This window comes from Trematomus bernacchii, unplaced genomic scaffold (assembly GCF_902827165.1).
Source record: "Trematomus bernacchii unplaced genomic scaffold, fTreBer1.1, whole genome shotgun sequence".
Lineage (NCBI taxonomy): Eukaryota > Metazoa > Chordata > Actinopteri > Perciformes > Nototheniidae > Trematomus > Trematomus bernacchii.
The window spans coordinates 1,720,313-1,738,803 of NW_022987625.1; the positions used below are offsets into that span (position 1 = coordinate 1,720,313).

At 39.4% G+C, this 18,491-nt stretch overlaps 1 protein-coding gene across 1 annotated transcript in view; it reads left to right on the forward strand.

Moving 5' to 3' along the window:
• Positions 1-4,319: 4,319 nt before the first annotated feature.
• The window catches only part of LOC117484451 (aminopeptidase Ey-like), a 101,297-nt gene continuing 87,125 nt past the window's right edge, over positions 4,320-18,491 (forward strand). The window contains exons 1-2 of the mRNA XM_034132924.1: positions 4,320-4,649; positions 8,688-8,785. Of these exons, the coding sequence (XP_033988815.1) occupies positions 4,510-4,649; positions 8,688-8,785 (238 nt within the window). The 5' untranslated portion in view covers positions 4,320-4,509. The remainder of the gene's footprint in view (positions 4,650-8,687; positions 8,786-18,491) is intronic.

An 18,491-nucleotide genomic window follows, 5' to 3' on the forward strand; every position in this document is an offset into this window, starting at 1 on the left:
TCTGTGTGTCCAACACATGTCCTGCAATACACATGCTGCAGCTGCCCAGCTGCTCACTGTTTGTAAAAGTAAATAAATAAGTATTTTCATTTTCATTTCAATCTTATTTCGAACAGATTAAAAAAAAATTCAATAATTTACTTTCTTTACCCTGCTTCATAAACAATACTGACATCCCTGTGCTCCTCCGAGTCTGGGGGTCCGGGGATGTGAGGACAGCGCGAGGACACAGACAGGGAGGCTGCTTTACTTCATAAAGGAAATGGCGGTCAATATTAACAACGTAGGAGCTAAAACGCTTAATAACCTTCATTACGTGTTAAAGAAAGAACATAAGAAAGGTTGACAAAGATGGGGCTGTTAAATGGGCAGCGGAGCCGCTATGTGTAGAGAGAGAGCGAGGAGATGAGAGAGAGATGGACGAGCGAGAGACGCTTGAGGACTGGACGACGACGAGCCTCCGAGAATTGATGAGCAGAGGATAGAGAAGAGGAGAGGAGCAGAGAGAGTGATGAGACGAGATGAGGGAGAGAGAGAGAGAGAGAGGAAGAGGAGGAGAGAGAGGAGAGAGAGTAGGAGAGAGAGATGAGGAGGAGAGAGAGAGAGAGAGAGAGGGTCCACGGGGCTCCGCCTCCTGTCCTCACAACGCCTCACAGGCGCGCACAAGGGAGGCACGCCTCACACTTTGAAAACCGCTGATCTACAGCATTTCCAGTATGTTCAATCGGTGCATGAGCAGCTCGTGAATGTTTACATCTATTATTACAATCCTCCCCCAACCCCTTCATTTTCTCGTAGCGCCAGTCAATGTGGGGGTTGTGGTTGTGGCGCTGCCTCTCCTCCAGAGAAAGCCTGGTCCTACCCAGCTGCATGGGTTCCTCCGAAGCAAGCGGAGGCGCTGTCCTCCGGTGGTCCGAAGTCGTGGACTGGAAGGACCTTCCTGGTGGGAGGATTCTCAGAGGGAATCCCTGGAGACTGGGAGGACGGACACCTGTGCGCCGGTGCTCCCGCTCCCTCTCCCGAAGTCGGTTGTCGACCCGGATGGACACAGAGATGAGGGACTCTGGGTCCCTTCGCACCTTCAGAGGAGCCAGCTGGTCCTTTATCGGATCTGAAAGTCCAGTTATGAAAGCGTGGCGGAGCGCCGGAATGTTCCACCCGCTGTCCGCTGCCGCCGTGCGAAACTCGATGGCATAATAAACCACCTGAAGTCTTCTGCTGGCTTCTGTGGCAGGCGATGTGTGGTCGAGTATGCGGCTCATGGTGTCTGTGAAGTGCCACCCTTGCATAGTCTGATGAAAAGGCTCCTGGGTTGTGTTGGAAATGCAGGTCGCACTGCACAAGGAAGGCTCTGCCATTATTGGAGTCTACAGAGAATCTCTCCGGGAGAGCCAGACGCAATGATGAGGAGGCAGCTGGGATCGAGTCACCGGAGGAGCAGTCTGCAGATGGGCGATGAATTGATGCATGTGCGCCGTCAACTGTTGTATCTGTGAAGTGATGGAGTCTTGGAGCTTGGCCTGACGTCCTGCAAGATCTTTGACTCCTTGGCTGATTGAGCCTAGCTGCTCCTCAAGCTAGTAGATCTTGACGCCTTGGGCTGACAGAGCGGCGTGAAGTGTCTTTGGGTCGGCTGAGTCCATTGTCGCCAGTTCGTTCTGTCACAAACTTGAAACACAAGGTAGTAGGACTCAAATGCACGATCCCAGGAGACAGAGGTAAAGTATGAGAAAACTACTTTATTTCAAATAACAGGTCACAAAAAAGGATCTACGCTCTTGACGAGGTGAAAAAGGTTCAAAACAAAAGGTAACAAAAACAATTCCCTCAGAATGAGGATCAAAACTAATTATCAGAAAAATAGCGCAACTAAGAATGTCAGAAAGTATAAACAGAAAATCACTCACAAAATGAGGAACAAAACTTACTAGAAAAACTCGGGAGCATGAATCAGGCTTGAAACAAGAGGAAAAACGCTGGTACGCTGGCTACTGACATGAAGACAGGACAAGACGAACTGGCACAAGACAAGGGGAGGCTGGGGAATTTAAACAAGAGGTAACTGGGCACAGGTGGAAACAATCAGGAGTGGGGCTGACGCTGATGAGGGCAGGCACACACACAAGCATAGGGAGTCATGGGACCTGGAATCAGACACAAAGGGTGAGAACCAAAATAAACAGGAAGTGACAAGACAAAAATGACTTAGCAAAACATGACTAGAATAAGGTTGCGGTCGAATAGTCCATTTAGCTTAGGAACCTTCCTAACGGAGTGAAATGACCCGGAAGTCCCTCAGTGGCAGCCATGATAAGTGCCGTTCGAATTCTCTAAATTAAAAGGAAAGGAGGTTTCAAACTTCCTTTATAACCTCCTTTAGCTTAGGAACCACTCGACCTCCCTAACCGAAAGGAGAGGAGAACATGCTGCCCCACAATGCCTTGCGGCCGCCGCATTTGCCGTCACACAAACAGTCGGCCGTCACGGAAACAACCGATTGTGAACGAGAAATGATATCATGAAAGTTACGGTGCTTATTAAGCATTTTAAAACGTATGTGGTAAGTTGCCAAAGTGCTTTGTTTTGAACGTTCATCAGTATTATAATCAAAAAGAGAAATATGAACGTTAGTTTTTACTGAAATGATCAAATAAAGTCAACATTTCACAGTCTTTACTGAGCTGTGTGGGGGTTGTTCAACTTTTAAAAGATGTTTGAATGGTGATATACACAGTGATAGATGTTAAGGACTAACGTTTATAATAAATACATTTGTATTGATTTTAAGATCTTTTCATACAATCATACATATTGGGATCATTTGTATTAATGTGGACCGGAGGGAGAGGGTGACGAGCATAAGTTTCACTTTCCTTTTTTATTTAAATTCCAACTTTGGTCATGAAGAATATGTTTCTCTGTTGTCCCCGTTCATAAAGCATAAAACAACAGCATCAGAGCACGGTGCAGAGTCTCTAGATGAGTTTACAGTAGTCCCTCTACTCGTTCTTATTAAACATCCATGTTGTAGTCCGCTGTATAGAAAACTGTAGTTTCCATAGTTTCCCCACAGCAGCAGGCGCACATTTATGACCTCCGCTGGCGCATCATAAACACGTCGGATAGTGAAAGTGCAGCCGGATTCTCTAAAGCGCCGCAGTCTCTTCTCCTAAATCCTTTTGAATTCTCCTATCCACTATCCCTTAACCCTGTGACGTTTCACTCCGAGGTCAAGGAATAGACGATAGGGTTAGAACTTAGGAGCTGTTTTTTTGGAGTATTCGACCGCAACCTAACATTTTTGACGAGACCCAACAGTTGGAGGAGCCTGCGACTTAAGTTTTTCATTGCCATATCTACACTGTAGCTACCGTGCACATGACAATAAAGCCTTGAAATCTTCTACGTTATCCTTCTGGAAGGAGCAATGAGAAGACGGGTAGACTGTGGTCATAAAGGGATGGACATGGTCAGCAACAATACTTAAATTATTGTACTCAATTGGTACCCAGGGGGCCAAACTATGCCAATAAAATATCCCCCACACCATAACACCATCCCCACCAGCCTGAACCCTTGATACAAGGCCGGATGGATCCATGTTTTCATGTGGTTTAAGCCAAATTCTGATCCTACCTTCCGAATGTCCCAGCAGAAATCGAGACTCATCAGACCAGGCAACATTTTTTCAATCTTCTATTGTCCAGTTTCGGTGAGCCCGCGAAAATAGTAGCTTCAGTTTCCTGTTCTTATCTGACAGGAGGGGCACCCGGTGGGGTCTTCTCCTGCTGTAGCCCATCTGCTTCAAGGTTTCATGTGTTGTGCACTCAGAGATGGTCTTCTGCATGGTAGAGATGGTTGTGTGTGAAAATCCCAGTAGATCAGAAGTTTCTGAAATACTCAGACCAGTCTGTCACCAAAAGACTAAATAATCTTAACATCCTGTGGAAATTCTCAGCAGACATGCCTTGTTTTTTGACTGATATGTACCATCCAGTAAAACTTTATTGTAGATAGTTTTGTTTATAGCCTTTATTTATCCAGGTAAAAATCCCATTGAGATCAACGATCTCTTTTACAAGGGAGACCTGCCGACAAGGGAGACCTGCCGGTTAATTATTAATTATCATCATCACTCTTTTAACAGTCACTTCTGAGCAAATGGTTATCAACAGTTTCCTCTTGCACCTTATCCATGAGAGCTGTTATGACCTAATATATCATCCATTGGTGTCAAATGCTAAGAGGACTCCATAAAAAGAGAGAGAGGTGGTGGGGGGGGGGGGGGGCAGCTGTGAGGACTTAAATCCTGGTGTAACTTGTGCTTGTCATTCTGCATGCAATCTGAGACTCAGTGAATGCATTGTTCTTCTTTTGTATAAATCAGAACTTTTACCACTTGCATTATAGCAGTCATTTTAGTGACACTAAAGCGTGAATTAGCAGTTTTAGTCAACTGATTTACTCGCAGTAATTCCATTAAAATCTATCCGTGCTGTTTGTTTGGACATGGGGAAAAGCTGCAGAGTTAACAAGCTCTGCATTCTGTGTGTGTTGTTAGCCCTGGTTTCAATAGCAACCATCATCACGTTGTGGACTATTGCCCTGACAGGAGGAGACAATGGTGACGGGACAGCTCCTTGGGACAGGTAGGACATCCGATCCGACAAAATGTTTGACAAAGCTGTCTCATCAAAGGATGTTAAAAAGTAATAAACAATTCGCTGAAAGTTAAGTGCATGCAGATAGAAAGATCAAATTGGCTTCACATGGTGCCATACAACATGAATGATAATTTTTTTTTAAACAATCTTGGTTTATATTGATCCCTGTTGGAGCAAGACAGACTGTTATTTAAATAAAAGCTAAAATTCAAAAGAAACATTGTGTAATAAGTATCAGTGTTTCTCCATCAATGTAAGTCAAAAAAACACATCAAGTGAAAAAGTAACTGTCTCTTCTTCTCCATCTTCTATATCCCCGAGATCAACATTACTTTACTGTGCTCACAGCTCATTGCCTCTGAAATGAATGCGGTGTAATCTTATGTTCTTACTGACATTTTTTAATGTAACTATCTAATAGTGATGGCACTATAAATAAAATGTATATGGTTTATAGTGTGTCTATTGGTAACAGAACATACAGTATGTAGAGTGCAGTTGTGGCGCCTCCCCCCCCTTCTCAATTTTTCAGATAGAGATTTTTTTAATAAAACTTCACTAAGTGTGTTTAAATATATAATAATGTTTAATATATAAAATCAGAACCATTATTACAGTATGTTAATTTCCCCTCTCTCGTCTGGGGTACTCAGAAAAGCACCCCAGTAAGTGCAGCAGCCAACCAATCGCTGACCGTTGCTACCCAAAAACTATGCAAGCAAAACATAAATTCAGCCAATCAGTGCCCTCACATCTGATGGCCAAGGGGCGACAAATTCAGCACCCAAGGCAGTTTGTGCGTGGGAATACTTTGACTTCTGCAGACTCTGGACTTCAGTCCCAGTTTATACTGTATAAACTATGTCCAGGACAAGGTGTTTGGAAGTTTTGATTCATAGTTTAATTAAGCGCTTTGAGCACCAGGAAAAACGCTATAAGATGTATTATTTTTATTATAGTTAACCACACTGAAGATTATGGAGGTATACCACACTACACATCTAATTACATCTAATTAAATAACTACATCGAGCCAATTTTGATGATTTTTGGAGGAGTTGTTTGTAAGGTCAGTTCTAGTCAGTCAGCAGCCTTTGTAAGCCTATCTACAACCAGTCAGTGAATCTCCCTCCAGAGCCAGTCAGATACTTTGAATCTGTTGATTAGGCTTCTCATATTTTTAAGCCTTAATTTGTCCCCCCCCCCAACATGGTTTAGTTACATTTTAATTACATTTCACTGGGTTATTTAGTGGGAATGCTGACACAGCATTCCAACTATCTGTTATGCTACGCACAAAATTCTTTATTATTCCGCCGGGTTATTTTGCGCCACTTCTCCTCCCGCATTGAACATCGCAGAAACTCCGTTCAAACATCAAAACGTTCAGCTCGGTCGGGAATCGATGGCTATTACTTTTATCATTCATAACTTTCATAATTCCAGAGATACATCCCATAATACATCACATTTTTAACATGGAAGTCAATGGAGAAATCTTCAGAATTCAACAATCTTCAACTGCTAACTGTTCATTCATACTTTCACTCAGAAACCTCATTCCAACTTTAAAATGTTACACATCTTTCTGACATTATTCGTGTAACACAACTTTTAAATCTGATTCGTACTTTTAGAGATATTAAACATTGTTCAGACCTTGGTAAAGAGGCCTTCTTCAGATTTTAGAGTGCGTGATGTCAGTGGAGGACAGATTTAATTTTGCCTTCATATTTTCTTTTAAATCATCATGGAAACCTTTGATCTCTGGACACGTCGTTAGCTCAAATATAAACACCTGTGTCATGGAACACGATGATGTCATAACTCCAACTGACATGCTCAGAGCAGCAGACTTCAGATAATGGTTAACACAGCTCAACGTCAATTATGGGGTGTCATCATATGCCGTTTCCATCGCATCCCTCGCCATAAAACAAGATGTCGCTGTAACTCCAATGGACACGGTCCGATCGTCCCCCAAACTTTGCTTGTATTTCACCGGTCCATGCCTCAACAGCTCTACGCCAAATCTGAGATCTCACCATAGGCTGTTGCCATGGAAACGCATCCCTCGCCAATAAAACACTATGTTGTCGTGATACAATTGGTCTAAAACAGCACGAGACTTCAGATAATGGTTAATGGTCCGGCCCTCAACAGCTCTTTTTCAATTATGGGGTGTCATCATATGCCGTTTCCATGGAAACGCATCCCTCGCCATGCAACACGATGTCGCTGTAACTCCAATGGACACGGTCCGATCGTCCCCAAACTTCGCTTGTATATCACCGGTCCATGCCTCAACAGCTCTACGCCAAATCTGAGATCTCACCATAGGCTGTTGCCATGGCAACGCATCCCTTGCCGTAAAACACAATATTACTATAACTCCTATGAAAATGGTCCAAAAGTGCTCAAACTTCATGTGTGCTAACAGTCCAGCCGTAGAGACATCTACGTGACAGTTTTGAAATTTCTTCAAATGCCGTTGCCATGGCAACACAATGCTCGCTATGAAACACGGTTTTGTGAAAATGCTCCGAACGGCCCAAAACTTCACAGGTTTGGTAACGATGCAGCCATCAAAACATCTAAGCGTATTATGGGGTGTCATCAAATACCGTTGCCATGGCGACAGATCATTCGTCATCAAGTTAGTTCAATAGTTTGCAGTTCAAATATTCTGCTGCTTTTCCAAGCTTTTTTACTTTCTTTTCTTCTCTTATCACACATTCAAGCCCCCAGTGTTCATGTATCATTTCAATCTAAATTCTTCACTTTCTTCTTACACATTACATTTCAGAATAGCAATTCAGCATCAGCTTTTCAGCATAAAGCATTCCCACTAGCAATTTCTTCAGGAATTGCATTCTCTAGTTAGTGTTTAATGCACCCTTGGACGAAGGAACAATCTACTAATTTACACTACACCTTAACTTTAGTTGGGTTAATGAACACTAAAATACATCATTAACTGTAGTGGAATTGTGTTTGTTGTATGTCAGTTTGTGTATCTCCTGTTAAGCCCTGAGCCTGTTTTTCAGGTCTCAGGCTCGAAAATGACATTCCCAGAACAAATGACCATATCTTCCCTTCTAAAAGGGTTAAATTAATAATCTCTTTTCTCAAAGTAATGATAAACCTGTGAGTTGGATGTAGAAAAGTCAGAATCAATATAGATGTTTTTTATTTTAAAGAAAATTCAGATTTTACATAGTAAAAAACTGTAAATTATAGTGTCCGTCCAAAAATTCTTTTTTACTTATAGTGAAAACCACCCTTGGATGATGGGTTAGTAGACTAAAAGCTTTAGGAATCCAAAGTACAACATATAATAAGTACCCTGTATCAAGATTGATGCAAAACAAGTTACATTTGACCTTGTTAGAGAGATTTAGCAAAAAGAAACCACTTCTGGGGTCATTTGGGTGGATTTTCCATATCTCTGGCCCCCCTTGCTCGATTTTGATGGTTGACACCTCTTTCTGACCATTAGAGCCAATAGAATCGAAGGGGGAGTCCCCCACACACACACGTTGTGAAGAGAAAAGGTGGGGGCTTCGCGCATGTAATTTAGCATTTTGAAAAAAAAAAAAAAATTATCAGTTAGATGAGTTTCTTCCCGTTACATGGATATAAAACATTCATAGTTTTATTAAATGAACATGCCCTCAGACACTGTTTCCTGCAAGATGTTGCGGCAGTACCTCGATACCGGGGTCTCTCGGGCTTAACAGGATATTGCATGACTTTGTTATTGCTCAAAGCATATGATTTGGATTTCTGATGTGTTCTGTTGGGACACCAAATACAGGAATCAGTCCAATGCAATGTAAGACTCTCCAGATGTGTGATGATGATGATGATGATGATAGTGGATTACAATGTGCTGTTAATTTGTTCCATTTCACTCACTGCTACTTCAGGGACAGGATATTAAGCCCAAAACAAACAAAGTCAACACAAAATCGTGTTGAGTTAAAAGTTATGTTATAAGTAATCTTATTTTTTCCCCCTCAGCTATCGTCTCCCCACTGCTTTGGTCCCTGCCTACTACAACGTCACCCTTTGGCCTCGGTTCATCTGTGACCCGATAACTGGCCTCTACATCTTTACAGGTGATGAACATTACTAAAACCAATTATTGTGCTTGTGTAGCTGAGGTTTCTGTTTTCTTCTTTTACAATGACCTTTAAAATAAAGCAGCCATTTAGAAGCCAGTGGTTGGTGTTGGCCCACTGCAGGTTACAGGTCAGTGGTTATCCATTGTTGTAGCACCCCATTATTCTGACATCCTGTGATACACAAAACAAGCACACATAGCCCAAAAGGCCTTTTGCTCTTAAGATACACAATTTACAGAGGTGGGAACAGTACTCAGTTCTTGTACTTAAGTAAAAGTAGAAATATATCAGAGTGTAGTAATACTCTGTAAAAGTCCTGCATTCAAAATGTTACAAAGTAAAAGTACAAAAGTATTAGCATCAAAATAGTACCAAAGGGACAACTACTCAGAAGGAAGATTGACTCATTTCAGAATAATATACAGATGTAGCACCTCATTTCGGACAGTTTAAAATGCGAGGGCCGTGGGCGGCACGGGCTCTGCCCTCGCTCAAAGGACAACCTCCAGCGTGACTTGAGACCGCCCCCTTGATTAATAAATGTAATTATAATGAAGCCAGCTGCAATGGATCATTGATCCACCAGGGGGTGCAGTGGGGTTCCACACTGGAGCTCATGTGAAATAAACTCTACGGTAGATTTAAGGACAGAGGGTGTCGTTTTTCTCATACTGATATTCTGAACAAACTGTGCTGTTGTATTTGCTGTAAAGTGTCTTTACTGTAGGGTATTTTATTATATGTACAGCACTTTGGCTCGACCAAAAATCGTTTAAAAATGTGCTATATAAATAAAACTTGATTTGATTTGATTTGATTTATGTCTGGTACTACTGTATAGCGGATCTTTGTTAAGACCATATGTCACGGATAGGATCATACTCTGTGCTAAATAAGAGACATGTAATCATTTACAAAACATCACCATGTTTTTATTTAACAAAATAATGTTGTTTAGTCCACAACTACTGTACAAAAAACATCAGGAAGCCCGCCGGCTCGAAAAACGAACGGGAGGAAATGCAGCCCGGCTCTCGATTTTTAATCCTAATTTAATCATCATCTTCACCACGATCATTTATGTTTATGTTCGCCGAATTGACATGAAGGCACTGACAAATATGAATATACTTTAGTCAACTTCATTAAAACGTTATTAACATGCCTAAACTCAGTAATTCACAAAAAATATTTATACTTTAATGGAGCCTCGTCAGGCAGATCAGGATCCCGACAGGTGTTATTTTCCCCATAATGACCAAGTCGCTGCACATTATCCCGCTTATTACATGGCCACATTCTCAACAAAGTACCGACCGACATGACTCCCAATATTAATTGAAATGCTTTTATGGATTTAGAAAATGTTTTTATTGATTTAAAAAATAGTTGTATGTATTGATTTAAATTGACATGCATCCGCTAAGAAAAATAGTCCATTGTTACCGTTTTTTAAACAGTCTGAATGAAACGGCAGCTCTCAGCTGTGTGTTTACACACCTAATGGCCCATCAGCCACAGCTCTCTCCCCCACCTGATCTTTCTTCTCCAGCAGTTAAAGGTGGGGTAGGTAAGTTTGAGAAACCCGCTCGAGATACACTTTTTGTTATATTCCATGGAATGCTCTTAACATCCCGATAGCAATAAATATCTTAAGTGCTTTGACAAAAAATCCATAAAAAAATGTCATCTGTGGAAGCCGTAGTACTGTAAAAAGCACGACCAATCATTTTAGCCGGCCTGGCTAAAATAACTGGATGGCCTACCTGCCTGTCAGCCTTCCATCGGGGCACAAACTTATCTCGTGCCCTCATTGGTCATGTGCGTTCGTGTGTGTTGGAGGAGGGGCTCTATAAGGAAGTGGCAGATTTTTTCCGGCTGTGTATTTTCAAATTCTAGCGATCTCGAGCTGGTTTCTCCAAAATTACCTACCCCACCTTTAAGTTAACTGTAGGTTACTCTGAGTGACAAGCTTACAGTTAGTGAAGTAACACTTTTTTTTTTGTGAGTCACGACCTGGCTGTTTCATTCTAACATAACGCTCCAAATGTTACTGAGTCCACTCGGACTTCAATACAGCTACACCATTGTTTGGTTTCCATGGTAGCGCGTCTCTTTAGTAGCGCGCACTCTTTTCCTGTAAATTACAGGTCCAGCCAGGCAAACCAGTGCACTTCTCTTTCCTGCACTACTGTGACAGACCATGGGGCTGGGTCAGCCACTAACATATTCATATTTCTCTTCTCAAAAAGAAAAATATGAACGTTAGTTTTTAACTGAAATGATCAAATAAAGTCAAAATGTCACAGTGTTTACAAACATTGACCATACCGTTCACCAGCCCCCACCCCCCTATGCCTACTGTATGTTGAGTATACTCTTTGTTTAAAACTAATTGGCCATCGGAATGTGTGTGTCCCAACCCCCCCCTGTGATATCTCTTCTCCAGCAGTCTGTAGTTTTGTGTTCGCATATTTATGCTGTCGCAGTTCCTGTTGTTTCTATCGCGCATTGCCGGTATGAAAGGGTCTGTGCCGGAAATATCAAACATTTAATAAAAGTGAAAAACAATGAACAAGACTTAACGTATTAATAATAATTAATTATATTTATTCCGTTTGGATGTACGATTTTTGACTTTGTTTAGAGCAGTGATCTTCTCTTCCTCTCTGCAGCAGAGAGCTAAGCGCTGTCAGACCGGACCTAACCCTAACCCTGAAAAGTATTATCATCTGAAAGTAAAATGAATCATTATGTCATTAGTATTAAATACATACATATAAGTATTTTTACAACTTGTATTTAGAAATACTCCGTTGTAATTATTGATGCATAAATGTGTTCATCCATTCAATGTGGCATCTGCTATAATTGGGTTAATGTATGATATTACTTAATAATACAATACATTATAATATATGATATCATAATTACATTTTTAATTGTATTCATTTCTTATTTCATAGAAACTTATCAAACATGTAATTAAAGAATGGTGATATACACAGTGATAGATATTAAGGACTAACGTTTATAATAAATAGCCTAGTATTTATCCATATTCATAATAATATTTATATATTCAACAACCATTTTTAATGTAAAAGGTTCATAAAATAAAAACACAACAGTGTCATTGCAAGTGACACTCAGTTAGTTGACTTTTATGTTCAACTGCTAAATTCGTTACTGATAAAAAAGGGCTTCTACCTAATTACCTTAAATAAACTCACTAATTAATGAAACCAGTTCAATACGCATTATTCTTATTCTTATCATTCTTTATGAGCGCAGAAATAGTCTTAAAATCAGACCTGTTTTTTAAATGAAATCTGACGGCAGGCAGGCAGCTCTGATCACCTAATGATAAATGCGCCACACCTAATCGCCGGCCATTCAGCCACAGCTCTATACAAATCAAACTGTAGACGGTGTGAAAGCAAATCATTTTTTTAATTGTTTTAAATAATGGTCGGAATGTGACCTTCTGAATTACCGTGGGATAGCACATTCTAAACTAAAATGTTCAATCAATAAAGTAACATCTTATCTTATCTCATCTTAATAATATCTTCATATTAATAATAATAATAAATCATACAGTATGTGTCCGAAAGGGAGCAGGAGGAAGCAAACACAAAAATATACAAAAGATATACTGCATATTAAAGCAAACGATTGTAAAGGTAAAAGTATGAGCATAACAAATAAAGAAGTGTAATGTAAACATTTACATTATTATTATGATTATTTAATATATAAAGACTATATATTATTGAATTACAAGATTAGATATACTTTATTTGATCTAAAATATTGATGTGTTCAAATGCTCTTCAAAACACAACTGAAAGTCCATGAAAAGTTGTCTTTCTGTATTTTTGAATGAAGCGCCATCTCCTGGTTAAATCCTGAAATTGAAAATCTGGCAACGCCCTCTTGGAAAATAGTGGGAGGGCTTAACATTCCCAGATGCTGGTTTTAGGCAGGTCTTAGGCAGGAAGCTGTAAGCTGGAGTCCTATCTGGAGTGCTACATCTGTATATCATGTGATGTTATTTTTGAAAAATATGGTGCTGTGGATTGGCTGCCGTGTCACGAGCTCCTCTTATTTGTATTAGGGTTCTTTCAATGTTTACTTTAACCTGTTAACCCCCGAGCCTGTTTTTCAGGCCTCAGGCTCGAAAATGACATTCCCAGAACAATTGACTATATCTTCACTTCTAAAAGTGGTAAATTAATAATCTTTTTTCTCAAAGTAATGATATACCTGTGAGTTGGATGTAGAAAAGTCAGAATCAATATAGATTTTTTTTATTTTAAAGTAAATTCAGATTGAACATAGTAGAAAAATGTAAATTATAGTGTCCGTCCAAAAATAAACATTACTTATAGTGAAAACCACCCTTGAATGATGGGATAGTAGACTTAAAGCTTTAGGAATCCAAACTATAACATATGACAAGTACCCTGTATCAAGATCGATGCAAAACAAGTGACATTTTACCTTTTTAGAGAGATTGAGAAAAAAAAAAACACATCACGAGCATGTATGTCCGCTCTCAGAGTATTTCTCAGAGTGGCAGCGCATGTGTCTGATGGACCAACCCAGTCTCACGGCATTTCGTGTTATAGTCACGACATTTAATCTATTGATTCGTGTTCACCAACACGATTTTCCCCTTTTTTTCGTGTCACACAGAACGATTTTAAAAGCAATGTATTTCTATTGGTAGTGTGTTTCGTGCCTGCAACACGTCTTTTTGTCCGGTCGGGTCTTGGAAGACGAGAAGCTGTGTGGTTCATAAAAACATGTTCTTTACATATGTACAGTCTATGGTTCTTACTCAATATCAAGCCACGACTATTGTTTTTATTTTAAATCGTATAATGTCGGACTTTTTTTGCCGGCAGTGAGGAAAATAAATGGGGCTCAGAGCCTCAGAATACTGAAATCTTTTTTTTTTTTTTTTCCTTCTAATTTGTTATTCTCTTCTAAATAACACACTGTTATTTACTGAACAATAACACACAATTATCCTTGTTTTTATTTATTTGTTTAATTCCATAATCTCTGGCTTTTTTGCTGTCCGTCAGGAACTGAATTTCAAAATAAAATAACCGGAAACAGATACACAGCCACAGAACTGATTACCCAAGATCCTCAGCTATGGTTTAAGCTCGGTGATTGGATTGTTTAGCCGCAATGCACGTTGGGATATGGTGTTTATGCGATATGAAATCCGAAAAACATTAAAAAAAAAAAGAAAATAATACTTTATTCCAAGTGTGCTTGCTTTTCTCTTTGAAAGTCATCACATGAACACTAAACTGAATATGTGACGTGGATCATAAATATATCAGCAATTAAACAACATCTTACATTTCTTTTCACACAATACGTCTTCTTGCAGTATCAACATTAATTCGGCTGACTTTTATATTTGATCCAATTGGTAGATAGGTTATATTTACACCATAACAGTGCACAGCTGATAGAAAAGGACTTGTCGTTTTTAAAGATATTACTGATTTTCTTTGAATATAAGAATGTAAATACTGAGTTGAGAGAATAGTCAGGGGATTTGGGTGATGGGAGACACATCTATGGATTCAGAATTTCAATATAGCTTACCATTAAATGACAGATATACCTTTCTGTCTGTGGTGTTTTATAAATCAGATATGAATGTGTAGAAGTAAAACATGTGAAATAATATAGCAATATCCTGTACAATTATGTGAAAACATGAATAAAACTACACATCTTCAGATGTTATACATACATAAGTGTCCTACACTAATAATACAAAGTTATTACTGCTGTGTATACCTTGTGTGCACCGCCTAGTGGTTAAAGCACGTTATTGAATTATTGTTTTAATGTGTTATATTTGATGAAAAAAATATTAAGAGTACATACTTTCATAGGGGGGAAGTAGAAGGTCAATGATAGAAATATAGAATATAAAAAATCAAGAAGATACTGTAAGTGATCTCTACAATAAAACAGTTTAGTGCTGGATGTACAAAGATATTAATAGGAGGATGTGCAAAACAGAAAAACGAATTAACCTTTATTCAAACATTAAATAATACTTTAGATTAAGGTCTTCTTTTAAATAAGAAAAAAGCTTTGGGGGTATCTACAGATAAATATTAAGCCTGACAAAGTACTTAACGTCTAATATATTGCTTTCCTGCAATGTTAACTATGTTGAAGCACTTATTTTAATGATATTATACATATTAATTATACTCTTATGTATGTAGATAGTATAAGAAATCTGCAGAATATGACAGTTTAATGGTGGAGGTATACACACATATTGATAGATGTCTTGTAATGCACTGTTGAGGAACCTGCGACCCAAGTTTTTCATTCATTGTATAGACACACCATAGTTGTGTATATGATATGTCAATGAACCTTAGAAAATCTTGAAATCTTGAAAGGGATGTGCAAAATAGCCATTATATACAGTCTTTAATTAACTATTAGTAGAGAATAACGAGTAATGAATATACTTTATAGGGATCTGCAGATAAATGTTTAGTCTTCTCAAGCAGCAACTATCAAATATCTCGCCTGATTGTTGGCACTTGACAATCACCTTTCCCTGAATATATGTGTGTATGTATGTGTGTGTGTGTGTTTGTGTATTTTTGCGTAAGTGTATATTGTGTTTGTTTCCCGGGGAAAACACTCACGAGAAACACTGGCTGTTGTTATGCCTGCTGTAACGTTAAATTACTCCGTTCTCCGCTTGTAATTATGCCGTTACAAGCTTCATAGTTGTATTTATCCTCTAAATTTGCCGAAACAAGTTTAATATTCTGAAAGCCAAGACTTTGTTTATTTGAAATCAGATGAAAACAAACTGTAACGGACCCTGCCGTGTTATCTATGATTACTATATGCCTTACATTCATAATTTCAGCCAGAGGGAGGGGAGCGGCGCTACGGAAGAGCAGATTGCGAGTGAGAGGTGTCTGTCATCTTCCCTTTACAAGCTTCACAAATGTATTTATCGTGTGATTTTGGAAATAAAAGTTTCATATTCTGAAAGCCAAGACTTTGTTTATTTAAAATCAAACAAAACACCCGAACCCCGAAAAATAGTTTTTTACGCAAATCCACGTTTATTTTGAAATGAGCCGTTGCGACTTCCGACTGATTTCGATAGGGCGGGTCACATATATTATATAGTGTATTGTATTATTAAGTAATATCATACATTAACCCACATTAGGGCAATTCACCTATACTTAACCCCAAATAAAAGAACCCAATAAAAACAGTTGTTAAATAATAGTGAAGTCACGTTGTAATAACAATAACTCATCTCTCGGTCAAGTGTCTAGTGACTATTTCTCTTAGCGGATGCATGTCAATTTAAATCAATACATACAACTTTTTTTAAATCAATAAAAACATTTTCTAAATCCATAAAAGCATTTCAATTAAGATTGGGAGTCATGTCGTTACTTTGTTGAGAATGTGGCCATGTAATAAGTGGGATAATTTGCAGCGACTTGGTCATTGTGGGGAAAAATAACACCCACGCGTCGGGATCCTGATCGTTTTAATGAAGTTGAATACAGAATATTCATATTTGTCAGTGATTTCATGTCAATTCGGCGAACATAAACATAAATGATCGTGGTGAAGATGATGATTAAATTAGGATTAAAAATCGAGAGCCGGCTGCATTTCCTCTCGTTCGTTTTTTCCGACTAAACAACATTATTTTGTTAAATAAGAACATGGTGATGTTTTGTAAATGATTACATGTCTCTTATTTAGCACAGACTATGATCCTATCCGTGACATATGGATCTTAACAAAGATCCGCTATACAGTAGTACCAGACATACTGTACATCCAGCTTACTGTATCGAAGTTGATTTCACATGAGCTCCAGTGTGGAACCCCACTGCACCCCCTGGTGGATCAATGATCCATTGCAGCTGGCTTCACAATAATTCAATTTATTTATCACGGGGGCGGTCTCAAGTCAGACTGGGGGCAGGTTCTTCATCACTGGCCTTTCACGGGCCGACCACGACCCTCACGTTTCAAACTGTCCTAAATAAGCTGCTACATCTGTATACACGTCCTCCTGGCGAGACCTCAAATAATCTTCTTAATATCTATCAAACTATAGATCCTATCCTAATGGACGTAGATTTTAAAAGTACAATATACACTTCTCGCTAGAAATGTAATCAAAAAGCATTATAAGGGCCAAACTATCCTACAATTTAGCATTTTCCACAAAAAATGTATCGAGTGTCCGCCATGTTGGTTTTTTCTCACGCTGGTAAAGTTTTCGATCACGTGACATGGACACTGCTCATTAGAAATGAATAGGAAAAAATATTGTATCCATGTCACATCTTGAGATGGTTATTTGTGATTATAAAACGGACAAGTCAAATCAAGCAATCTGATTGGTTCTTAGCCGTGATATAATGAGCGTATATCACGGGTAGAGTTGTAGTTACTTTTCACAACAAGTCAGTATCCCTCCGCGTCTGAGAAAAGCTACAACCGTTACAACTGTTACATTACGTCCGTTACGAAACTAACTAACTAACAAAGCTTAAGATGGAAACATGTAAGGGATAATGTACAGCAAGGACTTATTGACCGTTGTTAAGGACGCTAACATCTGCAGAAAGAAGTCCGGTCGATTTAACTGTATACAGTTGGGCTGAAAAGCAATGCTTTTCAAACTGCGACAAGAAAACAGCGGAGAAGTAACGGGGCAGAAACCCTCCTTTTTACGCAGCGGTCCAGACATAGACATCAAACGGCAAAACATATTCAGTTGCCAGTTACTTTGGCATTAGGGCAGGGATATCTAGATACTTTCCAAGGTTTGACCTAATGAATTGTGCTACTTTTAAAACAAGCAACGATGTTTTCAAATCTGTAATCAAAAAGGTCCGTAAAAACGCTATCGAAGCAGTTCCTACCGTTGCTACGTAGTTCAAACAGTAACAACGGACTATTTTTGATCTGCCTGTTGGGTGTTCTTTTACCCATAATGACCGCCTCGCTGCACAATATCCCTTACTTAAAGGTGGGGTAGGTAATTTTGGAGAAACCAGCTCGAGTGAGCTAGAATTTGAAAATACACAGCCGGAAAAAATCTGCCACTTCCTTACAGAGCCCCTCCTCCAACACACACGAACGCGCACATGACCAATGAGGGCACGAGATAAGTTTGTGCACAGATGGAAGGCTGACAGGCAGGTAGGCCATCCAGTTATTTTAGCCGGGCCGGCTAAAATGACTGGTCGTGCTGTTTACAGTACTACGGCTTCCACAGATGACATTTTTTTATGGATTTTTTGTCAAAGCACTTAAGATATTCATTGCTATCGGGATGTTAAGAGCATTCCATGGAATATAACAAAAAGTGTATGTCGAGCCGGTTTCTCAAACTTACCTACCCCACCTTTAACTTTGACCTCCGGGGTGGCCTTACTATGGAGGAGTGGATTGAGCAGTGCCTATCTCCAGAAAAAAAATGCACCTAAACGACGACATGCAAAGCTACGTGAAGAGCAGGTAGACCAACTGGAAAAGTACCACTATTCAAAAGCTTTCTGATGCGGGTCTTGAAACAAAGCAGAGAAATTATGACCATTAGTGGCCACAGGTGCGAAAGCTCACTCCAGAACTACAGGAA